Raw genomic sequence first — 27981 nt, 5'->3', positions numbered from 1 at the left:
GTGTCCAGTGGAAGTGGAAGAGTGTGTGAGAGCCCACAGTGATTGTGAGAGCGCTGAGAATGAGTTGAGTGTGTAAGCTCGGCGTGAGAGTGGGAGGATCGTGGACCGCGATTTAAACGCCGATTCATTTCTTTGACGTTTGCTTTTCTTTTTTGTAGTTTGCTTCTTGTTTCATTTGCCTCCTGACATGGCGTGGCCGTGCATCAGCAGGGTGTGCTGTCTGGCGCGCTTCTGGAACCAGTTCGACAAATCAGATCTGTCGGTTCCGCTGACCATCCAGAACTATTCGGACACAGGTGATCGAACGATCGGTTCTGTGAGTGGACACGTCGGTGCTGAAAGAGCAACCGGGACTAATCGGGGTACGGCGGAGCGCCACAATACCGGAGGCAGGCGAGCGAGTCGCAGGTGCACCGAGCAGACTTACAAAGCCCGGCAGGACGCCCCGTTCCCTGGTGTGACCCAGTACAAACAGGACTACAAAGCCTGGCCCATTCCCAAAAAAGAGAACCATCCGTGGATTAGTAACGCAAGCGGGAAAAGCAGCCGGGTGAACAACTCGTCGGTGGTGGAAACTGCCAACACTACTAGCTTGTACAGGTACAGAGCCGATCACGGTGCTCCGTACATTTTTCCATCTGGCACACTTATTAGAAATTAAACAACAGTCTAACGACGCTGCAACTAACCTAACAGTCTCAATCGCTAAGGCAGGGTCTTGCCTACATTTTTACTTTTTATTTGTTCAATTTCGACCAGCATTATAAAAACAAGAAACCAAAATTCGCAGACATGTTTCTCCGTGCGGAACACTGATAGTGTTAACAGCAATCCGTACAGCGCAGATCATCCTTACTGTACGTTATAATGTTGTATTTTTATGGCGCAGACACTTTTACTGTACTTACTCACATTATACGGTCAGAATAGCAGTTAGAAAGAGTGGGTTGTTCGTTTTAATCTTCTTCTTTTCCTTGGCCTTTGTCCCGTTCTGTTGCGGGGTCGATTTGGCACAGTTTTTACGCCCGGATGCCCTTCCTGACACGACCCTCCCTATTTTATCCGGGCTTGGGACCGGCACTACAATGCACTAGCGGCTAGGTATCTATAGGACAATTCAGTGTTTCCAATTAGCCTGGTGGCACATCTTTGGACTGTGGGAGGAAACCGGAGCACCCGGAGGAAACCCACGGGGACACGGGGAGAACATGCAAACTCCGCACAGAAAGGACCCGGACCGTTCCACCTGGGGATCGAACCCAGGACCTTCTTGTTGTGAGGCGACAGTGCTACCCACTAAGCCACCGTGCCGCCCCGGGTTGTGTGTTTTAATGACAGTATTCAATTAAGTGATAAACCGTAGGTTGTGTTCGACAGTGATTGCAACACTGTGCGGAACACTGTGACCACCTTATTAATGTGTTTTAATTACCAGCATATAATTAATGATAAATCTAGTAACAGTTGCCAATTGTAGAACACTGAGATACACCTGTTTAGGTTTTAAGGATTTACACTCCTTCTAAATATTCAGGTTAAGCGTTTTACCCTAACAGATGTATAATCAGTTATATAAATTAAATTAGATTTGCTTCTGATTTTCTGGCAACACTTGTGTAAGGCTATTTTCTGCTCCAGTATGACTGTGGGAGAAATCCACAAAGACATGGTTTGACAAGCCTTGTAAGGAGGATAAACTCCAGTGGCCTACACACAGCCCTGATCTCAACTCAACTGAACACATCTGGCTTGAATAGGAATGTCAACTGTGGGCCAGGCTATCTCAATCAATATCAGTTCCCATACTTACTCTTTTGCTATTTTGACCAAAATGTTATATAGAGCAGGGCTTCATAATATAATAATAATGCTGATGGTATTGTAATTGTCATGATCAGGTGTCCACATACCTTTATACATATAGTTTATGTCATGGCAGTCTTGGGATAATTATTTCTGCAGTGCTTTTTCTGTGACTAAATGATTGAAACACAAATCTTTCAGTGGATTTGCAATGCACGTGTGCCTAGCCGTCCACGTGATCTTGGAGAAAGACAGGATTTGTCATACTTTCATTGCTCCAATGTCCAGTTCTGATGCCTGCATACCCTTTGCTGGGGGCAGATGGAAGTTTTACTTACAGAAATGTGTTCTGAGGGCAGAAAGAAAAATCCACTATATTAGAGAAATAACAATTGTAGGTGCTTTTGATGGTGGACAGGAGTTAGCAAAGGTACTTTGACTGACCTGCGCAGCCCCAAAAACAGAAGGGTTTAACACACTGTGTGTTGTATCACATGCACCTCATCACCGGTATTAAAATGATCTGCAATTTGAGCCACATTAGCCGTTCTGTTTGCTCTAGCCATCTTGTCCTCTGACATTAATTGGTTTTGGCCATGCAGCAACCTGTCAGCAGTATGTGGCTTGTTTCTTTTTTAGGCTGCTGTTTTGCTGCCATTGGCTCTTATCTTAGTCACTCAAGTCTTTTTAATGTCCATATTTATGGCATTCATAATTTGTACAATTATCATTAGCCCATTGTATATATTTACTATATCTCTGACTATGAAAATGGGCATTGGTATGCATATTTTTGGGTGGTGGGCCATGTACCTGGTAGTGTAGGTTCCTTAGCTCTTTTTACTTCGATCAGCCACTTTGATATCCATCATCAAGCTTCTGGGACAATTCTTTTGACCATTTTCTGACCTCTTTACTTTGCAGAATCTGTGAAATTGACTTTTTAGTACAGAGTGGAGGTCATGATTTGGCTAAAGACAAGGCTTAATCTTTTTAAAGCAGTTTTGATATATGTTTTGGGTCATTGTCCTCTCGGAGCTCAGCTACGGCCAAGATTTAACCTACTGGCAGATGGCCTGTGGTTTTAAGGTAATATTGTACTTCATTATGCTGTCCACTTTCTGCAATGTATCAGTTCCACTTGCAGCAAAACAGTTACATAGCACTGTACATCCATCAGCTGGCTTGGTTGGTTGGTACAGTATTGTCTTTTTTAAAGTGTATAATTGTTTACTGTGGCCAAATAACTCAATGCTTGTATTACCTGACCACTAATCCTCCAAAAGGCTATTTCTTTGATTGAGTGATGCCAAAATGCTGCTTTTAGAACAAAGTATTTTTTTTTACATGACACTCTCAAAACCTATGGCCATTTAAATGTTGCTAGTCTGTAGACAAAGATATTTGTGTTCCAGCAGCTTCTAAATCATTGCAGTTCTGTTTATTGGTGATTCTTGGATTAAATCTTTCCATATATACAAATGGTTTTTTTTGCATTTGGTAGCAGTTTGGATTTTTGGCAGTTAAAAATATGTTGTACTTGCTAACAGTTGTTTGTACAGATGATCTTGGGACACTGCTGCTTTCCAAAAAATTACACCACCAATTTTACTGTAGTAAAGTTACTGTATGTATGTATGTATTATATTTTCCAAAAAACAACAATTTAAGAAAGGAATTCTATTAATTTTGAACATACTAGTATAATCCCATCAGAAATAAAACACTGGCATTTACTGTAGGCCTATAAATGTAGAAAAGCTCATAAATTAATGCTTGTTTAATCCCCCACTAAACTCTGGCTATAAACCTGCTGCAATCCCTGCTTTGTCTTTTAATCCATAAAGCAGTGCAATATAAATCACAACATAGAACAAATAATAAAAAAATTGAATGCCCACATTCATGGGTTTCCTCGGGGTGCTCTGGTTACCTCTGACAGGTCCAAAGACATTCAGTTAGGTCATTTGGAGCTACTAGAAATTGCCATTAATATGAGTGTTTGTGTGAATGTGTGTGTGTGTCTGTCCTGTGATGGACTGGCAACCTGTCTGGGTTGTTTCCTGCCTTTGCTCAATGAATTAGTCCAACCACAACCCTGACCAGTATAAAGCGATGGTAAAACAGACAGTGACTGAATGAATGAATAATATAAATAAATTTTAAATGGTTTTCTGTTTGGATTAGAGTGACAGAGCTTTCTTTAATTGAGTTTGCACTAAGAGAGGGTGTGGGTACGTCTCAAATCAGCAGCCTGAACTTTTAAAGTAGCTGAGCTTTCAGTTCAAATCGAGCGTGAAAAGGAATTGAAATTACATTTATAGCTGTTGGCATTAATTAATTAATTATGACTTCTTTGTTGGTTATTAGTTAACCGGTTAATTCTTAGCACCCTTAGTTGCAATACAGTAGTTTATAGCTGTGCATTTACAAGACTTACATTTAAATTTACGGTATTTAGCGGACACTTTTATCCAAAGCGAGGTTAATCACTTTGCTCAAGGACCCAACAGTGGCAGCCAGGTGGTGGGGCTTGAACCAGTGACCTTCTGATTACCAGTCCAATACCTTAACCGCTAGGCTACAACTATAAATTCACATATGGAGACTGGGTATGGCATGGTGGCTCAGTGGGTAGCACTGTCGCTGAGGTTTACATTGCGTAACCTAGAAACCCTAGGTAGGCAGGTTATGTGTCTAATATAACTTACAGGCCTTTATGCAGGACTGCTTTTAATTTGTCATAGGAAAGCATGAGAGGGGAGAAGATTCAGTCCTACACTCCCATCAAAAGTCATCTCACTGATACTGCCACACCCAAACTGATACACAGACAGATTATTTCTTTTAGCTGTTGCCACCCTGCTTACAGACACTTCTGATAAAACCCTATTTGGCTCACTGTCTGAATACCAAACAACTGCAGCATTTTGGCTTTTAGCTTTTGTGCTAGTGTATCCATTATGTAGTCAGAGTCAAGGTTGTGTGCATATAGTTCAGCTCTCAGCTGAGTGGTATGAACCAATCTGCCTTCCTCTGTTCCTCTTGAGATTTAAAGTAGGCTATTGTCAAGTGTAAACTGGGTAATGGTGCAACTTTGTAGCATGTCTGGTAGTTTGATATAAAACTAACACTGGGTGTTCAAAATATTCCAAAATGTCTGACTCTTTTTCATAAAAGATAACTGCACATTATGATTATTATTATCATTATTACACAGTTTAAAAGTACTGTACTACTATCAACTGGCTTGGTTGGTTATTCATTCAATTCCACAAAGTTGAATCAGTTCATCTGGACATAAGTTTGTTGTAGAGATACGTTTCGTCACTCAATCCGAATGACTTCTTCAGTCTGAGCTGGTGTTGAATACCCCAACCTTATATGCAGTTGATTTGCATAACGACCAATCACCGCCCACTGCATTCATTCAATTATTCATTTTCTTATTCGCTTACCCAATTAGGGTCGTGGGGAGGTGCTGGAGCCAATGGGCGCAAGGCACACAGTAACACCCTGGACGGGACGCCAGTCCATTGCAGGGCAGACACACATACACACACCCATTCACTTATAGGGCAATTCAGTGTCTCCAATTAACCTGACTGCATGTTTTTGGACTGTGGGAGGAAACCGGAGCTCCCAGAGGAAACCCACGCAGACACAGGGAGAACATGCAAACTCCGCACAGAAAGGACCCGGACCGCCCCGCCTGGGGATCGAACCCAGGACCTTCTTGCTGTGTTACATACTGAGCCACCGTGCCTCCGGTTGGTTATTATTATTATTAATGTTAAACAGTTTAATAGCACTGTACTACTATCAACTGGCTTTGTTGGTTATTATTATTATTATTATTATTAAACAGTTTAATAGCACTGTACTACTACCAACTGGCTTGGTTGGTTATTATTATTATTATTATTATTATTATTATTATTATTATTATTATTAACAGTTTAATAGCACTGTACTACTATCAACTGGCTTTGTTGGTTATTATTATTATTATTATTAAACAGTTTAATAGCACTGTACTACTATCAACTGGCTTGGTTGGTTATTATTATTATTATTATTATTATTAAACAGCTTAATAGCACTGTACTACTACCAACTGGCTTGGTTGGTTATTATTATTATTATTATTATTATTATTATTATTATTATTATTATTATTATTAACAGTTTAATAGCACTGTACTACTATCAACTGGCTTTGTTGGTTATTATTATTATTATTATTATTAAACAGTTTAATAGCACTGTACTACTATCAACTGGCTTGGTTGGTTATTATTATTATTATTATTATTAAACAGCTTAATAACTGGCTTGGTTGGTTATTGTTATTATTATTATTATTATTAAACAGCTTAATAACACTACTACTATCAACTGGCTCGGTTGGTTATTATTATTATTATTAAACAGCTTAATAACACTGTACTACCATCACCTGGCCTGGTTGGTTATTATTATTATTATCATTATTAATATTAAACAGCTTTATAGCATTGTACTACTGTCAACTGGCCTGGTTGGTTATCATTATTATTATCATTATTAATATTAAACAGCTTAATAGCACTGTACTACTATCAACTGGCCTGGTTGGTTATTATTATTATTATTATCATTATTAATATTAAACAGCTTAATAGCACTGTACTACTATCAACTGGCCTGGTTGGTTATTATTATTATTATTATCATTATTAATATTAAACAGCTTAATAGCACTGTACTACTATCAACTGGCCTGGTTGGTTATTATTATTATTATTGTCATTATTAATATTAAACAGCTTAATAGCACTGTACTACTATCAACTGGCCTGGTTGGTTATTATTATTATTATTATCATTATTAATATTAAACAGCTTAATAGCACTGTACTACCATCAACTGGCCTGGCTGGTTATCATTATTATTATCATTATTAATATTAAACAGCTTAATAGCACTGTACTACCATCAACTGACCTGGTTGGTTATCATTATTATTATCATTATTAATATTAAACAGCTTAATAGCACTGTACTACCATCAACTGGCCTGGTTGGTTATCATTATTATTATCATTATTAATATTAAACAGCTTAATAGCACTGTACTACCATCAACTGGCCTGGTTGGTTATCATTATTATTATCATTATTAATATTAAACAGCTTAATAGCACTGTACTACCATCAACTGGCCTGGTTGGTTATTATTGTTATTATCATTATTAATATTAAACAGCTTAATAGCACTGTACTACCATCAACTGACCTGGTTGGTTATCATTATTATTATCATTATTAATATTAAACAGCTTAATAGCACTGTACTACCATCAACTGGCCTGGTTGGTTATCATTATTATTATCATTATTAATATTAAACAGCTTAATAGCACTGTACTACCATCAACTGGCCTGGTTGGTTATCATTATTATTATCATTATTAATATTAAACAGCTTAATAGCACTGTACTACCATCAACTGGCCTGGTTGGTTATTATTGTTATTATCATTATTAATATTAAACAGCTTAATAGCACTGTACTACCATCAACTGGCCTGGTTGGTTATCATTATTATTATCATTATTAATATTAAACAGCTTAATAGCACTGTACTACCATCAACTGGCCTGGTTGGTTATTATTGTTATTATCATTATTAATATTAAACAGCTTAATAGCACTGTACTACCATCAACTGACCTGGTTGGTTATTATTGTTATTATCATTATTATTATTAACAGTTTAATAGCACTATACTACTATCAACTGGCTTGCTTGGTTGGTGCAATGTTGTTGGGTTTAAGTGTTCCACATTTTTTCCTCAAAAGGTATAACTGTTTATTGTGGCCAAATAACTCAATGCTTTTATTACCTGACCACAAGAAACTCCTCCAAAAGGCTAGTTCTTTGACTATGTGATGCCAAAATGCTGATTTTTAAACAGTTCTTCTTGTTTTTACATGGCACTCTCAAAGCCTATGACCATTACATCTGTCTATATATACAAGATTTATTTCTGCATTTGGTAACAGTTTGGGTTATTGGCTGTTAAATGTTGTACTTGCTAACAGTAGATTTTACAGATGATCTTGGGGCACTGCTGCTTTGCAAAAATCTACACAAGTTACTGTATAAGTATTTTTGACCCAGCAAATTGTTATATTTTCCAAAAAAATAAACTAGTGTTTGAACAAACTAGTATTATCCAGTCAGGAATAAAACACTGGCATTGACTGTAGGCCTAAACATGTAGAAAAGCTGATAAATTAATGCTTGTTTAATCCACTACTAAACTGTGGCCATAAATCTGCCGCAATCCCTGCTTTGTCTTTTAATCCATAAAGCAGTGCAATATACATCACAACATAGAATAGAATAGAAAAAATAGAATGAATGCTGATTGCATTCCTGAGAATAAGACATTATGATACACACCTTTGGTAGTTTGAAATAAAACTAACACTGGGTGTTTCTATTATTATTATTATTATTATTATTGTTATTATTATTATTATTATTATTATTATTATTATTATTATTAATAATAATAATAATAATAATAATTATTATTATTATTATTATTATTAAAGTCTTGTTCCTCTCAATGATTTTCTGTTACCAGCACTGTATCTATTTAAATAATTTAAACATTTATTACAGAGGATGTTTTAGCTAGCCAAAAATGAAACAATAATCTGCATTAAACTGTTACGTATAACTATTATCACATGACACAATCTAGCACAGGTATGCACAACATACGGCCCACGGGCCAGATCCGGCCTGGCAAAACTCTGGATCCGGCCCGCCAAATGAAGTGCTGATGTATTTTTAAATAAATGATACTGTCACTTTAAATTCACCGGGTAATTCCATGAAATTGTGATTGAAAAGTAAATTATGTAAATACAAGTTACTTCAGCGGTACCATGTGTTTGTCCAAACCAAGTACGAGTAAAAAAAGAAAAATGGATCTCGAGCATATAAAATTTAACCCTGAATGGACATACAGGTATTTTCTCATGTCTGCTGTGCTTGCGACCACATTAATAAGTTGGTGTCAGAAAGACGCTGCAGTATCTCCTAGAGGTGGGCGGATCGATCCAAATATCGATAATATCGATACCAACGCTGGTATTGATATTGAGCAATACTCGTGTAAAAAGATCGATACTCAAGCTTTTTTTCTCTCCCGCACGCACTGACTGCTGCGCACGCGGATTCATCAAAGTCTCTCTGTCTGTAAGAGTAGCGCTGCGCTGTGTCACACAGCACGGAGCACCCCCCCCCCCCCCTCCCCCCCAGAAACTGACCAGACGCTCACGGAATATAAATCAAGGAAAGTTTAATATCAAATGGGCAAAAACAGTGTACAAATCCAGGTAGAGCCCAAAAACAGAAGTTAAACAGACAGGCAGCAAACGGAAGACAACAAGGATCATACACGGTAACGGTTAGATTCAGAAATAAGGACACAAACACAATCGACAAAACTTCACAACGAGACTAAAACAGAAGAGTTTAAATAAGATTCATGGAACTGAACACAGCTAAACTGAATCAAAACTCCGGAGACAGTGAGCGCGATCAGGATTGGCTGACCGGGGACATGTGATAGTCACGTGACAGTCCGGGGGAGCATGGGAGTTGTAGTCCATATGGTTAGAAGCAGAACGTGCCCCCTCCATCCACCCCACAGTCACAAGAGGACAAAATCAAAGCTGAGCTGAGTGCTTATTCGATGTCCCCCAGTGTAGATACTGATACAGACTCTTATATGGTGGAAACAGTAAACAGGCTCGTGTTCCTTTTAAAAAACCTGTAAAGAACTTTTTGTGGTTTTGCACTTTTCTTATGCTGCACATTATTTAAAGTGAATTGTTTGTGAGTTTTTTATATAAAGGATATAGCTAATTAAGATTTCGATTTTGTTTAAATTATTGTTAATTATTATTATATTGTTATTGTTATAAAGTTTGAGTTCCTTGAAAGGATAATTATAGGTGGTGCTGTTACTATTCTTGCACTTCTGCAGTCTTTTAAATAAAAATTTTTCAATTGCATTATACAAAAAAAAAAATCTAATCGTGAATCGATAATACATTTGAAAATAATCGAGATTTTTTTACAGCCTGAACTGTATTACAAATTCACGTGGACAGGTCTGTAAAAATAAAATTTGTGGCCCTCTGGTTTAGGTGTTTATGTGAAATCGGCCCTTGGTAAAAAGAAGTTGTGCACCCCTGATCTAGCAATTCATCTACTCCTGTTCTTTTTTACCTACTGGATCAAAATAAACCAAGAAATTGTTGCGATAAATTATAAAAAAAAAGTTTTGTTCATGCATTTTAAATTTTTTCACAATTTAGTCATATCCATGTACCCAGTTGTATCTCCTGTAGTTCCCGATGAGGGCCATACCTAACACACGTTACATAACCATACATAACCATACATAACCCTCTGACACTTGTGCAGTAGCCAACCGCTTCTTTTAACCTGTACATGGCGGGTTCACACAGGGAGATCAGTATCACACACAAAGACCAACCAACCAGCAAGCAGAGGTCGTAACTGTAGCAGCATTGAGGAACCCCTTCGGCTGTCCCCCCCTTAGACATAGTCGGCACACAATACAATACACATACTAATACAGTGAAAAAAAACACAATATATTCTCTGTGTTAAATTTATTTAAAACATTAATTCTGCATAAATTTTATTGTATTAATAATGAATTCCAATAAGATTTATAATAATATGAAATATAATAATATAAAATTCTAATAACAATTAATAAGATAATAAAATAGTTGCATTGGTGCTTTTTAATATACAGAACTTTGTTTCTTGTAGATGACGTTTTAACTAAACATGGAATGCGTACCACTGCATATATTTGAAAAAATTGCCATTTTGATTGAAACCATAGTGTCACACACATTTAACACACTCATATTTTGTAAGGGGGGAAACTACCCTACTCTGTTACATCTGCCAAATACCTATTTCTATTAAACATATACTGACTGAATGACTTAAATACAGGAATGACAATGTATAGCAATACCCAAGACTGTAAGGTAAAAATGTAAATACAAGTAAAGAAACTGTAGTGTTGTGTATCACATTTAAAAAACATTTTGTCTGATGTATACAATCATTACAACAAACATTTGCTGGGTAGAGCTTCTAAATTGATGTTTTTTGTCCCATTGTCTTGGCTTTCCAGGGTTATTTATTGATCAAGAACTGGTTCTTATATACAAACCATACAAACCTTATATACAAACCATATTACCATATTACATTTTGTAAAATGCAAGGAAACAAGGATGTGTGTAGGGCTGTCGCGCTAACCGCAATTTTGAAATATCGCGGTATAGACCAGCCAACCGCAGGGCATGCCAAGAAACCGCAACACCGCGGTGTTCACGTTTTTTCTTTCTTTCTTCTCTTTTTTTTTTTTATATTGTTGCAAAGTCCATCTTGTTTTACGCTTACATTCGGGCGTAATAAATGTTAAATAAATTCATAATGAAAATGAGCTAGGAGCGACATTTTCCCGCCACCTGTTCGCATGCGTTGCTGCCGAGTGTCAGGCTTTGTGTTTTAAAATGTAAACAATCACAACAGGAATTATTGGCAAGTTTATTAATGATCAAATTGAGTTCACACTCAGTAAATACTTGTAATTTAGACTATATTCAAACAGGCTTGGTGTACTAAAACACTTAATGACAGTTAATATGGAATTGCAGCCTGCAAATATTCTCTTGCTGGCTTGCTGGAATGATTTAAATGTATTTTTTCGTTGAATAAAAATGTATTGAAACGAATAATAACTTGAAATGTAGTATATATTGTTATGTTAATTATATCTACTAAATAGATAGTTTGTCGCATTGTAAAGTCGCATGCAGGTACAGTACACGTGTATTAGTGTAACGAGCCCCATCAGAGAGAGTTTTAGTACCGAGGGGAACATCGCTACCCCACTCAGATCCTCTCTAAACCACATCAGATGAACATGTTGGTTCTTCTAGCGCGCATGATAACGCAGGTTTAAACTCTTACAGACTTTATTCTTTATTCTTTTTTTTTTTTTTTACCATATTTTGATTAGATGTGCATTTAAAATATTTAGCCTAAACACTTTTTTTTCGTTTCACAGTGTATATCTAGCCTAAGCTAAATTTAAAAAATTTTTAATAGAGAAAAGACGCGCATCCCTGCTCTGTTCTGTATTTAACAATAAACACGCATTTCATTGGTCTCATCTTTGTCATTATAAAGCAATAATATATCGAATCATAGCCTAACAATAAAGCTTGTTTATATAGCTCTAAAATCCAGATCAATTAAGTAATTTTCAAAAACAAAAAAAAATGGCGATATTACCGCATACCGCGATATTGAGACAGGTTGAATATCGCAAGGGGAAATTCTTTCACCGCGACAGCCCTAGATGTGTGATTTGTTAATTCTCTCAAACCTTTATTTTACTATACAATTTAATTGTATTTTGTAAATATAATTACATTTAGAATTTGATGCCTGCAACTTAGGAATTTTTGCTCGTTCTTGGTTAAAATGAGACTTCAGCTGCTCAGCAGTCCATGGTTGCTGTTGTCTGATTCTCCTCTTCATGATGTGCTATACATTTTTAATGGCAGACCAGTAAAGCACATGCAGTCTGTGTACAAAACCACACTGTTGTAGTTTAATGGAGAATGAGCTCTGAGACCAGGATGCCAGTATATGTCTCTTTAAAATCTTAATATATGAAGGGTGATACAGGGGTTCTATTCATTCCAAGGCTGACATGTAGCTAAGATTGTGAGAGGTGTGTTTATTATTTTGCTCCTTAACTTTGCAGTAGATACAGTGGATATACAGCCTACACACCCTTGATACAGAGCCAATGCCATCACCTTGAATGTGACCTATAATCTGTACACTTTAATTTAATGGGGGGATTAATTAATTAATTAATTTAAGGGAGCACTTTATTAGGTACACCTATTTACTATTTACATTTTTTCATTGTAAATAGCTACGCTCACCATACAGATCATCTGTTGCTCTGTCACCTCCCAAAAGGACCCCCCACTGATCAGATTAGGTTTGGGTGGAAGACCATTCTTAGCACTAACACTGTAGCAGGTGCAACCGTGTTGCTGGTAATCATTCTTTTGTTGATTTGGTGGTATGTATTGGCAAGGACGGATTAAGGATAGTCTGGGCCCCTGGGCAAAACGTCTGTTATGAAATATGGTAGCTTGCCTGGCAATTTGTAGGTCCCTAGAAAGTCAAGGAGCCATGGTAAACGACTTCTATGGAAGTCAAGGGCCCCATAGCAGGGGCCCTCGTGATCAAGGGCCCTCTAATGGTATGCCCTGCTCTTCTCTAGGGCCCCCTGGTAGGGGCTCTCATAACCAGGGCCCTCTAAAAATATGCCCCCCTCTTTCCTAGGACCCCTAATAGCCAGAAGTCGAAGTCAGAGCAGTGCCACAACGCCTCATCCATTTTCATAAGGGGCCCAAAATAGTCAGAGGATAGTCAGAGGATCCTTAAAATGGAGGGCCCTCGGAAATAAAAATATATTGTATCATAAATGTTGATAGGCATCGCAAAATGTTTTGGGCCAGGGCCCCCCCCCGGGGCCCCCTGACCTCAAGGGCCCCTGGGCGCTGGCCCGGTCAGTAATCCAGCCATGTGTATTGGGTCATTTTTGTGCTAAAATGTGAAATTCCTTCATCTTCAGCTTTTTAGGCCTGAGCGTGTTTGCTGTAACATGCAACTAAGGAAAACGTCACGATTAATAAGTCACTTTAATTGATGGTAGATGTCATTGACTACTATTTAACATGGGTTTAAATGTGATTGGTTAATTTCAACAGCCATATTCCCAGATTTTAGGACACATTCAACATTTACATTTTTGACATTTAGCAGGCGCTCTTATCCAGACTAACTTACAAAAGTCACTCGATGTTTAGACAGACCTATTCATAGGTCTTGTTATTAAATTTAAAATCAGTTTTCTATAGATTTTTTATACTTTAAGAATGATTGTAGATTGATTTATCATGCTTTACCAGATGTATATACAGTATGTATACTGTATATTATAATATACATATTTTATTATTATTATTATAAATAACAGAAGTAACAGCACTGCAAACAGTACAAATTGGCCATTGTTAAGTCACCTTAACAATACTGGTTGTAATTGATGTTTTTCTTGATCCAGACAGGAATATAAACCCTGGGCAGGGGTGCAGCCGTCCAAACCTGCTCAGAAAAGGCCTACATTCCTGAGTACAACCACCAGCGATCCTCCTCCTGAGACCAGCTACCAAGCCGCCTTCAACACTGACACAAACAGGCATACGGACATCACTGTCCCGGAGAACTCAACACACACACAGCCCAGCAACCTGGAACGGGCGGACAGGGTCGAGGTCAGTTCCAGAGCGGAGGTGAGAGTAGATACAGTGCCTAGGAATTATAGATGATCATTTTAAGATGATGCTGTTACTTCTACTTGCTCACGTGTGTCTGTTTATTATGAATTATAGTATTTTTATTATTGTTATGAACTGTAGGCCATGTGGACGCCTGGTTTAGGTGCAGCAGTGTTGTTGGGTTTATGTTGCTGACTTTATATTTTTGGTTTAAGCACTAATCTACTAAGAACAAAGAATTGTCTCACATCCAAACCTCATCTGATTAGTGTGGGTCCTTTTGGTGTAAAGGCGGGGTGGGGTGACAGAGCAACAGATGCGCTACAGTCAGTAAGTATATACCCACAAAGTTGATCTCTATAGTGAGTGAGCTTATAAATAACAAGTAAAGTACAAAACAGATAGTTGTACCTAATAATGTGCTCGGTGAGTGTAAACCGCTAACTAATTTAGCTAATGCTGGTGATAAAATTACTCCGTTTTAGTCAGTAATGGATAAATTTGAACAGGTTTAACAATCATAATATAGTCTTTAGGGGACAACTTCTTAGTTACACCTGTACACTTAGTGACTGTAGCCCGTCTGTTGCTCTGTCACCCCCCTTTACCCGAAAAGATCCCGTACCGATCAGATAAGGTTTGGCTGGGAGACCATTCTTAGCACTAACTGGGAGTTGTTAAGACCTCACTGGTAATGCTGGGAGGGTGATTAGTGCTCCAACCAAAAATATAAAGTCAGCAGCATAAACCCAACAACACTGCTGCACTTATGTTATTACCATGTTACTCAATTAATATATAAGGTACAAAGGGTAACAAAGTGTACAGAAATACTGATAGATCACAGTCAGTAATTGTATAACCTCAAAGTTAAATAAAGTGCTCGGAGTGTGTAGTTAGCAGGCAGCATCATTTGGTTTTTGCCCGACCGGACCTCTTTTAGACAGGATCTGAAGCCAGCTGATCTCTTGACCAGCGTGTAGGTAATTTTATGTATTCCGTTACCACCACCTAACTGGCTGATCAGATCATGTTTACAAAGTACATTTAAATAGAGAAAGATGTGACCTAGGTGACCACTGATCTGCGGCATGATTGTTGGATCCAGACGGACTGGTTTACACAAGGGGTGTGAAGTTATTAGTATCAGTATTATTAACGTGTGCATCAAAGGAGAGATCTGAATCTATTGTGACACCCAATCTTACTGATTGTGTTAGTATCACTGGGTTTGGCTGATATATACAGCTGTGTGTTGTCTGTATAGCAGTGAAAATTGATGCCATGTTTATTCATAATTTCTCCTAGTGGTAGCATATAGAGTGTAAATAATAGAGGTCCCAGTACTGACCCCTGTGGAACACCATACTTTACTTTTGTAGTTTCCGAGCATTTATTATTTACATAAACGAAATGAGAGCGGTCAGTCAAATAGGAATTACACCAAGAGAGAGTGAGTCCTTTAACACCTACTGTATTTTCTAGTTTATCCAGTAATACCTCTGTTTTATCTGAATTAAGTAAAAGAAAGTTACACGACATTCAGTCTTTTTATGTCGTTTACACAATCTTCAATCTTACTGATTGTGTTAGTGTCATCGGGTATGGCTGATATATACAGTGTGTCATCTGCATAGCAGTGAAAATTGAGGCCATATTTTTTGAATATTTTTTCCTAATGGGAGCATATAGTTTAAATAACAAAGGTCCCAATACTGACCCCTGTGGAACACCATACTTTACTTTTGTAGTATCTGAGCATTTATTATTTACATAGTGAAATACGATGTTAGATATTTTAAGTGTCCATATACTTATGGTGTTTGACTTTTTGATTGTTAAGCTGAGCATACCATTTTGCAACATTTACACTCCTGTTTTGCAGATAACGCTAACCACAGAGCTGTTCTGATCTGGTTCTGTCATGTTTTTAGCGTCTTTTTATATCTCACGTCTTCTTACTAAACGTTAAGCCTACACTAGAGATATCTGTGTCTATATAAGCTCTTGTAGAATTTAAACCAAGAGAGTGCAAGTCCTTTAACACCTACTGTATGATCTAGACCAGGGGTCACCAACCTTTTCGAGACCGAGAGCTACTTCAAGAGCTACTTGTTTGATACAAACATTCTGAATAACATAAAGTTGCACGATTCACCTTCAATTATATTATTATTAATATTATTATTATTATAAATATTCATATATTTGAAAAGTCTGATCATATGTTAATGTTAATGATTCCTCAGAAAAATTATTTACAATGATTTACCATGGTAGGAAACAGAGATATATTTCAGCATGTAACATTATTTATCTCTATTTATCTAAATCTTGTGTTGGTCACCCCTGTTCTAGACTATCCAGTAGAATATTATGATCGACAGTATCAAACGCTGCCTTACGATCTAATAGAACAAGAAAAGAGACGCATCCATTATCAAAGGATGTTAATAAATCATTAACTACCCTAATTAATACAGTTTCTGTACTATGTTTGGGTCTCAATCCTGTTTTTGTGCAGATAAGAACATAATCGTTGGGAAATGCTTTTTCTAGAATCTTGGAGACAAAAGAAAGATTTGAAATCAGCCTGTAATTGTACAGAACATCAAGATCTTGGATCAGGATTAGGTTTTTTAATCAGGGGTTTAATAAGAGCGCATTTGAAGGAAGTATGTGTACGGCTCTGGATCTCTCGTTTCCAAGCGCTTCTGTGCTGTGACTGTCCCAGATTCGAAAACCCTTCCCTAATGATTTTCCTGATTTACCGCACTGACTTAGCTAATTATACAGCGCTTTTGCATTAGCTAAATTGTGTTAAGAGCAAAGCAAAAGCACTGTACATGGCTGTGGATCTGGTGTCCACTGCTGAGAGTGAAGAGCATAGATGTTTAGAAGCTGACCCATGAATATCAGTTTACTCTTACTGATAATATTTAATATCAAGCTTAGTTTGAAGCTAATCAATAAGATCTATCTGAAAACTTAGTGAGCTGCCTTGCTGCTCACTGCCTACCTAGGCTGCCTAAGTAAAGAGGATTCTTACCGATATCGAACTTTAGAAGGCAGATTATTTAGATGCACAACTTAGACAGTGTATATGTCACCAGCTGTCCCTGTCTACCACTGCAGTGTTAGCTTATTAAGCTAACAGAGTTAGCCTTAAGCTACTACTCTGCTGGGTGGAAAAAGACTAGACTTAAGAAGCAGTGGGATCTTTGACACTGTATGGGGACCCTGGTTAGGCACCTATACAGAAGTTGAGGAACGGGGTGATCAGTGCGTGTCTCTCCATGCGCAGGACTGGCCTCACACATGAATCCACCCAAGTATGGGCGAATAAGCCGCTCAGGTGGCGCAGCGGTAAAGTACGCTAGAGTTGGGGTTTCGAATACATCGTATCGAATCTCAGCTCTGCCTTTCCGACTGGGCTGGGTGGCAGCATTAACAACAATTGGCTGTTGTTCAGGGTTAGAGGGTAAGAAAGTCGGATCATAGGTCCTCATAACTGGTGCGACTGCGGCCCCTGCTGGCCGACTGATGGCACCTGCACAGGGCCGAGGAATAATGCTGATGGGGGTGTGGCCCTCCATGCACAGTGCCCGTCAAGTGTATGAACTCGACTCGTACAGGTGAAAAAGGCAGTCTGTACTGACTGTATGTGCCGGAGGGGGCGTATGTCAGTTGAGAGGCGTCCTCAGTCAGCGGTGAAGGGTCGAATCAGTATAGAGGACGCGATCAGGGTAATTGGACACAACTAGATTAGCGGGGAAAAAAAAAAGTATGGCGAATAAGAAGGCGTCGGGGAAGCATGTGTCAGACGAATATACCCTCCTTGGATGTGATCGGGGTCCCTGGCAGAGGAAAACTAAATGGCTACGCTAAAGTGGGAGGAAAATGCTTAAATAAAATAATAAAAAGGATTAATGAGGAGAGGTTGAACCTTGTGCTAACGTCATGTTTCTCTCAAACCGTGTTCAATACCGCAGTGAAAGCTCACTGTTAGTGTTGCAGCAGAGGAGGAAGTGGTGCACATTGATCGCTAATTACATCGGAGTCATCCAGCCTCGCACTGCTGCCTCGACTCTCACATAGTTTCACTCTCTTCACCCGAGAGACCCTTCAGTGATGAACAGGAGACATTAAGCAATTAAGATCGGAACATTCAGGGAGTTAGTTTCAACAAGGCTTCCATTACTGAGCAATAATTAATTGCAATAAATGTGGAAACATCTTTTTATCTACCATATACAGTGTATCACAAAAGTGAGTACACCCCTCACATTTCTGCAGATATTTAAGTATATCTTTTCATGGGACAACACTGACAAAATGACACTTTCACACAATGAAAAGTAGTCTGTGTGCAGCTTATATAACAGTGTAAATTTATTCTTCCCTCAAAATAACTCAATATACAGCCATTAATGTCTAAACCACCGGCAACAAAAGTGAGTACACCCCTAAGAGACTACACCCCTAAATGTCCAAATTGAGCACTGCTTGTCATTTTCCCTCCAAAATGTCATGTGATTTGTTAGTGTTACTAGGTCTCAGGTGTGCATAGGGAGCAGGTGTGTTCAATTTAGTAGTACAGCTCTCACACTCTCTCATACTGGTCACTGAAAGTTCCAATATGGCACCTCATGGCAAAGAACTCTCTGAGGATCTTAAAAGACGAATTGTTGCGCTACATGAAGATGGCCAAGGCTACAAGAAGATTGCCAACACCCTGAAACTGAGCTGCAGCACAGTGGCCAAGATCATCCAGCGTTTTAAAAGAGCAGGGTCCACTCAGAACAGACCTCGCGTTGGTCGTCCAAAGAAGCTGAGTGCACGTGCTCAGCGTCACATCCAACTGCTGTCTTTGAAAGATAGGCGCAGGAGTGCTGTCAGCATTGCTGCAGAGATTGAAAAGGTGGGGGGTCAGCCTGTCAGTGCTCAGACCATACGCCGCACACTACATCAAATTGATCTGCATGGCTGTCACCACAGAAGGAAGCCTCTTCTGAAGTCTCTACACAAGAAAGCCCGCAAACAGTTTGCTGAAGACATGTCAACAAAGGACATGGATTACTGGAACCATGTCCTATGGTCTGATGAGACCAAGATTAATTTGTTTGGTTCAGATGGTCTCAAGCATGTGTGGCGGCAATCAGGTGAGGAGTACAAAGATAAGTGTGTCATGCCTACAGTCAAGCATGGTGGTGGGAATGCCATGGTCTGGGGCTGCATGAGTGCAGCAGGTGTTGGGGAGTTACATTTCATTGAGGGACACATGAACTCCAATATGTACTGTGAAATACTGAAGCAGAGCATGATCCCCTCCCTCCGGAAACTGGGTCGCAGGGCAGTGTTCCAGCATGATAATGACCCCAAACACACCTCTAAGACGACCACTGCTTTATTGAAGAGGCTGAGGGTAAAGGTGATGGACTGGCCAAGCATGTCTCCAGACCTAAACCCAATAGAACATCTTTGGGGCATCCTCAAGCGGAAGGTGGAGGAGCGCAAAGTCTCGAATATCCGCCAGCTCCGTGATGTCGTCATGGAGGAGTGGAAAAGCATTCCAGTGGCAACCTGTGAAGCTCTGGTAAACTCCATGCCCAGGAGAGTTAAGGCAGTTCTGGGAAATAATGGTGGCCACACAAAATATTGACACTTCAGGAACTTTCACTAAGGGGTGTACTCACTTTTGTTGCCGGTGGTTTAGACATGAATGGCTGTATATTGAGTTATTTTGAGGGAAGAATAAATTTACACTGTTATATAAGCTGCACACAGACTACTTTTCATTGTGTCAAAGTGTCATTTTGTCAGTGTTGTCCCATGAAAAGATATACTTAAATATCTGCAGAAATGTGAGGGGTGTACTTACTTTTGTGATACACTGTACATCTTAAATCTGTAATTAGCAACAACATGCTGATGCAGCTCAATAATTTCTTCACCAAATATGATCTGTTTTAAACAATGGCAACCTCTCTGCATTTAAACAAACAAAAAAAAAAAAAAAAAAAAAAAAAAAAAATATATATATATATATATATATATATACTGTATATATTAGTCAGCCACTGATTGTGCAGGTTCTCCTACTTAGAAAGATGAGAGAGGTCTGTAATTTTCATCATAGGTACACTTCAACTATGAGAGACAAAATGAGAAAAAAAAATCCAGGAAATCACATTGTAGGATTTTTAAAGAATTTATTTGTAAATTATGGTGGAAAATAAGTATTTGGTCAATAACAAACAAGCAAGATTTCTGGCTCTCACAGACCTGTAACTTGTTCTTTAAGAAGCTCTTCTGTCCTCCACTCGTTACCTGTATTAATGGCACCTGTTTGAGGCTGTGGACAGGTGTCTTTTATACAGATAACAAGGTCAAACAGTCTGACTCCAAACTCAACCATGGCCAAGACCAAAGAGCTGTCGAAGGACACCAGGAAGAAAATTGTAGACCTGCACCAGGCTGGGAAGAGTGAATCTACAATAGGCAAGCAGGTTGGTGTAAATAAATCAACTGTGGGAGCAATTGTAAGAAAATGGAAGACATACAAGACCACTGATAATCTCCCTTGGGGTCAAGATCTCATCCCGTGGGGTCAAAATGATCATGAGAACAGTGAGCAAAAATCCCAGAACTACACAGAGGGACCTGATGAATGACCTGCAGAGAGCTGGGACCAAAGTAACAAAGGCTACCATCAGTAACACACTACGCCGAGATGGACTCAAATCCTGCAGTGCCAGGCGTGTCCCCTTGCTTAAGCCAGTACATGTCCAGGCCCGTCTGAAGTTTGCCAGAGAGCATATGGATGATTCAGAAGAGGACTGGGAGAATATCATGTGGTCAGATGAAACCAAAATGGAACTTTTTGGTAAAAACTCAACTCGTCGTGTTTGGAGGAAGAAGAAAAACCCAAGAACACCATACCTACTGTGAAGCATGAGGGTGGAAACATCATGCTTTGGGGCTGTTTTTCTGCAAAGGGGACAGGACGACTGATCCGTGTTAAGGGAAGAATGAACGGGGCCATGTATCGTGAGATTTTAAGCCAAAACCTCCTTCCATCAGTGAGAGCATTGAAGATGGAACGTGGCTGGGTCTTCCAGCATGACAATGATCCCAAACACACCGCTCAGGCAACGAAGGAGTGGCTCCGTAAAAAGCATTTCAAGGTCCTGGAGTGGCCTAGCCAGTCTCCAGACCTCAACCCCATAGAAAATTTGTGGAGTCCGTGTTGCCCAGCGACAGCCCCAAAACATCACTGCTCTAGAGGAGATCTGCATGGAGGAATGGGCCAAAATACCAGCTACAGTGTGTGCAAACCTGGTGAAGACTTACAGGAAACGTTTGACCTCTGTCATTGCCAACAAAGGTTATGTTACAAAGTATTGAGTTGAACTTTTGTTATTGACCAAATACTTATTTTCCACCATAATTTACAAAAAAATTCTTTAAAAGCCCATTGTTGGTGCTTTCAGCGGTGGTTCAGCATTGGCACCCTGACTGGTCTGCAGCTATGCAGCCCCAAATGCAACAAACTGTGATGCACTGTGTATTCTGACCCCTTTCTATCAGAACCAGCATTAACTTCTTCAGCAATCGGACCACACGGGCCAGCCTTCGCTCCCCAGAAGCATCAATGAGCCTTGGTTTCCCATGACCCTGTCGCCGGTTTACCACTGTTCCTTCCTTGAACCACTTTTGATAGATACTGACCACTGCAGACCGGGAACACCCCACAAGAGCTGTAGTTTTGGAGATGCTCTGACCCAGTCGTCTAGTCATCACAATGTGGCCCTTGTCAAACTCGCTCAAATCCTTATGCTTGATCATTTTTCCTGCTTCTAACACATCAACTTTGAGGATAAAATGTTCACTTGCTGCCTAATATATCCCACCCACTAACAGGTGTCGTGATAAAGAGATAATCAGTGTTATTCACTTCACCTCATAATGTTATGCCTGGTCGGTGTATATTATACATTTGTTTAATTTTCATTATATATACAGTGTATCACAAAAGTGAGTACACCCCTCACATTTCTGCAAATATTTTATTATTTATTATTTTATTATAAACTTGGATATAACTTAGAGTAGTCAGTGTACAGCTTGTATAGCAGTGTAGATTTACTGTCTTCTGAAAATAACTCAACACACAGCCATTAATGTCTAAATGGCTGGCAACATAAGTGAGTACACCCCACAGTGAACATGTCCAAATTGTGCCCAAAGTGTCAATATTTTGTGTGACCACCATTATTATCCAGCACTGCCTTAACCCTCCTGGGCATGGAATTCACCAGAGCTGCACAGGTTGCTACTGGAATCCTCTTCCACTCCTCCATGATGACATCACGGAGCTGGTGGATGTTAGACACCTTGAACTCCTCCACCTTCCACTTGAGGATGCGCCACAGGTGCTCAATTGGGTTTAGTCCATCACCTTTACCTTCAGCTTCCTCAGCAAGGCAGTTGTCATCTTGGAGGTTGTGTTTGGGGTCGTTATCCTGTTGGAAAACTTCGAACAGTTTTCGAAGGGAGGGGATCATGCTCTGTTTCAGAATGTCACAGTACATGTTGGAATTCATGTTTCCCTCAATGACCTGCAGCTCCCCAGTGCCAGCAACACTCATGCAGCCCAAGACCATGATGCTACCACCACCATGCTTGACTGTAGGCAAGATACAGTTGTCTTGGTACTTCTCACCAGGGCGCCGCCACACATGCTGGACACCATCTGAGCCAAACAAGTTTATCTTGGTCTCGTCAGACCACAGGGCATTCCAGTAATCCATGTTCTTGGACTGCTTGTCTTCAGCAAACTGTTTGCGGGCTTTCTTGTGCGTCAGCTTCCTTCTGGGATGACGACCATGCAGACCGAGTTGATGCAGTGTGCGGCGTATGGTCTGAGCACTGACAGGCTGACCTCCCACGTCTTCAACCTCTGCAGCAATGCTGGCAGCACTCATGTGTCTATTTTTTAAAGCCAACCTCTGGATATGACGCCGAACACGTGGACTCAACTTCTTTGGTCGACCCTGGCGAAGCATGTTCCGAGTGGAACCTGTCCTGGAAAACCGCTGTATGACCTTGGCCACCATGCTGTAGCTCAGTTTCAGGGTGTTAGCAATCTTCTTATAGCCCAGGCCATCTTTGTGGAGAGCAACAATTCTATTTCTCACATCCTCAGAGAGTTCTTTGCCATGAGGTGCCATGTTGAATATCCAGTGGCCAGTATGAGAGAATTGTACCCAAAACACCAAATTTAACAGCCCTGCTCCCCATTTACACCTGGGACCTTGACACATGACACCAGGGAGGGACAACAACACATTTGGGCACAATTTGGACATGTTCACTGTGGGGTGTACTCACTTATGTTGCCAGCTATTTAGACATTAAGGGCTGTGTGTTGAGTTATTTTCAGAAGACAGTAAATCTACACTGCTATACAAGCTGTTCACTGACTACTCTAAGTTATATCCAAGTTTCATGTCTACAGTGTTGTCCCATGAAAAGATATAATGAAATATTTGCAGAAATGTGAGGGGTGTACTCACTTTTGTGATACACTGTATAGGAAATTTGGGGATACTTTCCTGAAGATGGCATTGTTAATCATGCTGAAAAATAAAACCATTCCCAATCAAGCGCTTTCTGGAATCTATGGCATGATGAAATAAAACCTGCCTGTACTTTTCTCAAAGTATGCACAGTCCACAGACCCTTTCTTATTCGAACATACTTTGGTGGATTCATGCATGAGGCCAGTCTTGCGCACGGAGAGTCACGCACTGATATCTGTGTTCCCTTACTTCTTTACAGATGCCTCGAGCTACTATCCATGGTCCTTACACAGTGTCGAAGACTCCATCCCCTTTTTAATCTGGCCTTTTCCCACCCAGCAGACTAGTGGCCAGTTTTGCCTGCTGCAGGCACTGCCAGTTGTACCTGCTAGGGGGCGCCCAGACAACTGGTAGCAGAGCTGAGATTCGCTAGCATTCCTAATCTGCTCTATTGAGGTTACTTTTTGCGATAAAGCTCTTCTGCTTGAAGAACATTAACGCAGTACATTAGGGCTGGGCGATATATCGATATTTTAAAAATATCGATATATTTTCATACGCGATATAAGATAAGACAATATCGCATATATCGATATAAATGTTGCGTTCCAGTTAGATCCGACAGTTCGTCTTTCTCTTCTCCCAGTTTGTCTCTGCACATGTTCACCTGCCCCGCCCCTCTCCCTCACTGAACACAACTCGCCCCTCCCCACCGCTTCACCAGTAAGTCCTGCAGGCAGCGATAGCATGGAGACGGATAAAGACATGACAGGAGCTATCGAAGAGGAGCTGTTTACTAAAAAGAAAAATAATGACTAATTTTGTAATTATTTGGAGATGGTTCGAATTCAAAGTGTCAGATGAGCAGCAGAATAATGTATTCTGTAGAGAATGCCGAAAACAAGTCCAGATAAAAGGTTCCAGCTCCGTGTACCTTCATTCGTTTTTCACTTCAAATCCCAAAGTTAAAAAACAAGAAAACGAGTCGTTATTCGTTTCAAAAACCAACACAAGCGCATGCACACGCTGACATGCACGTATTTACTTCACATTAAGTGTTGAGTAAGTAATAATAACGTAACGGTGCGTCTCCTGTTGTTCTGACTCTTGTGTTTGTATATGTGATGTGCATATATTTGCTCTATCTGTAAAAAACAAACATTATGGGGATTTCTGTACTGGATGTTGTACGTGGTTGTGTTAGTTTATACTGGACGATCGCCCGACGTCCGACACGTCATTTATTTATTTATCTTCTATTATAGTATTACTTGTTGTCGGCCAATAAACAACCAAACATTATTAAATTGCATGAACTAACTCTGCAGTAAACAAGGAGCAAACAGCAATTAAACAGCAAATAAAGCTGTTAAATAATAATAAAGTGCATGAAGCAGAACGCTGATTAAAATGCATTAAATGTTGTAATAGTTACACAGTAACATGAACGATTAGTTCTGCCTGTATTACAGAACTGAGTTCTATACAGTAAAAGAAAATATTAATGTAAATGTTAATGTTGTGGCGACATATACATAAAATAATGTATAAAGTCCAATCATGGGGGGGTGGGGGGTTAACGAGGGGTTTACTTTAACGGGGTTTTACTTTTAATGTCACACAAGCTCAGCCGGAAACCGTGTCATTCCAACATCTTCCCTACACACTCGCTCCCTGCGCCCTATAGTACACTTAACATTCTTAAAGGGCCAGACAATATATTTGTAATTCACGTTAGACAACAGGAGATGCCTTAGAAAACAACTTTTTTTTTTCTTAGAATAGCTCTTTTTTTTTTTTTTTAAGCAAAAATAATTCTTGTGTGAAGCTTCCCCAGCATGAATATTAATAAAAGTGCCTGTAAAAAAATTGGAACATGTAGCTTTGTCTCAGAAGTGTCTTTTTGTTATTACCTTATGGAATAAAAAAATATCGAGATATATATCGTATATCGCCATTCAGAAAAAAATATCGAGATATAATTTTTGATCCATATCGCCCAGCCCTACAGTACATGATCACCAACATCAAAACACATGCACACACACACACACACCTTGCAAATCAGAGACAAATAGAGCGTGTGCAGAAGAAACCTAAGTGAGGTTCTATTGTCTTATTGCTCAGCAGCTCATGCTCAGTTCCCTCTATTTCATCATTTCTGAGATGCTCAACTGTACTAGAGGGGTGAAAGCTAAAATGAGTAAAAGTGCACTGTAAGTGTGGACAGAGAGACATTAAGACTACACACATACAAAATGTGTGTGTGATAAATTTTAGGGTGTGTAGAAGAACCTGAATGGAATAATTCCCCCACATTGATCCAGATATTTCTAAGCTGCAAGTTTTCCTGGTCAGCACTCTACACACCCACGTTGCCAGATTGCCGAAAAAAGCTGAAACAGTCCCTTTTTGATCTTGTAGCAGCACGCCATGAAACCTGTCTGTCTCACCTACTGACTCAGCTACAAAACATATCATGTCCAACGAGCTGTCGTATTAATGACACCCCCCCCCCTTCCAACAAACATTCCGTTGAACATTTTTTCCCCTTTTTTCACACAGTCCAGATGTGGCCAATTGGAGTTTATCACTCTCTTGTCGCTGTGGCCACTCCCACCCCATTTGACATAAGTCCCGGGCCAGAAGGAAATAGGGGAGCTAAACTAATATAGATGACATGTGGAACTTGTGATTTAAGAAGTAAAAATTACCTACCTACCTGATTCCATTTCAGTGGGAACAGTGGTGTTGCCTGCGAATCGACTCTGTAATTGACTCTGAGCAAAGGTCGGTAGTGTTTGGAGTGCGTCATCTAGCGGAGTCAACTGAAACGCAGGGTGTGGCAGGGAAAAGGAGAAATGAATGTGGTTTTAGGAACAATTAAGAACAGCCTAACGGGCATAATGTGGCCCGCGGGCCGTAGTTTGCCCATCACTATGCAAGGCGTATCACGCGTAGAGAGCCAGTACTCCGTTCAGGGTGGTCAGCAGAGGTTGTAATTGCCACAGTTACTAATTACCCATCTTTACCAATGATATTTTTGCTTAATATGGGTCTTTCCTTACGAGTCGAGAACTGATCAGTTCATCAATTGTGCTGCAAGCTAATGTCTTTTACGTTTGTCTCACAGGAACAGCTGGTGAGAAAGAAGTCGTCGCCCAACGCGGCCGCCGTGTTCCAGAGCAAATCCAGAATCTTCAACATATGACCAGTCTGCCCAGGAATCTAAATAGGAAACAAGATTTCACTACAGGTGACTATAGGCACATGGCTCAGTGAGCTTTTAGGAAACTGAGCTGTTAGGAATCCCAGCAAAGCACTGAAGATCTGAGAGATTTAAAAACAACAGAAGATAAAAAGGTTACCTGACTTGAGACTTTCTCCAGACCATTCCACAGTACTGTTTTTGCATAAATGATGGACGAACGTAGAGCTAATTCTACTTAAAGTGAAATATATGCAAGAGAATGTATATTTCTTAAACTGGGAGTCTTCTGAAGTGCTAGGTGAACACAAATATGCATGTTTCTTCATCTTAATAATAAGCTTTTTGTTTCATGGAGTCAATGACAGGTGGACTGGTTGCTTTTTAGTGTGCTGTGTGTATGTATGAGTGTGTTTGTTCAATCAAGCTGATAGTGAATCTATAATTGAAGTTAATACAGTTACATACACATGTAGGTCACGTGTGTGTCACTGCATTCTTGGAAAACTGTCACTATATGTGGTCAGTTTAGCAGCTTAGATAATACATTTGCACCCAAGTGGCAAAGCAGGATGTTTCACTAGTCTCTCCGAGTTCTCAATCTCAGCTTTGCTGCTTGTCGGCTGGGTGCCCTCTAGCAGGCACAATTGGCTTCTACTCTGCTGGGTAGAAAAATACAGGACAAAAAAGTGGGTGGGGTCTTCGACACTGTGTAAGGACCCTGGTTAGTAGCCTAAGGCACCTGTATAGAAGTGATGAAAAGCGGAGATCAGTGCATGACTCTCCATATGCAAGACTGGCCTCACGCACAAACCCACTGAAGTATGGGCAAATAAGTATGACAAATAATGACAGAAAATTTATGTGGACATCTAACAGACTTGCTTAGCCCCTG

The 27981-nt window shown here is 39.7% G+C and overlaps 1 protein-coding gene across 1 annotated transcript; it reads left to right on the top strand.

The window, feature by feature from the left end:
- The first annotated feature begins 187 nt into the window (after nt 1-187).
- Nucleotides 188-27373, top strand: map6d1 (MAP6 domain containing 1). Its single transcript, XM_062987986.1, has 3 exons — nt 188-600; nt 14081-14309; nt 27012-27373. The coding sequence occupies exons 1-3, from the start codon at nt 188-190 to the stop codon at nt 27087-27089; spliced, it is 720 nt and encodes a 239-aa protein (XP_062844056.1). The 3' UTR covers nt 27090-27373.
- Nucleotides 27374-27981: the final 608 nt, after the last annotated feature.

The sequence above is a fragment of the Trichomycterus rosablanca genome, chromosome 25 (genome assembly GCF_030014385.1).
Source record: "Trichomycterus rosablanca isolate fTriRos1 chromosome 25, fTriRos1.hap1, whole genome shotgun sequence".
Classification (NCBI taxonomy): Eukaryota; Metazoa; Chordata; class Actinopteri; order Siluriformes; family Trichomycteridae; genus Trichomycterus; species Trichomycterus rosablanca.
This window is presented reverse-complemented; position numbering and strand designations above follow the sequence as displayed.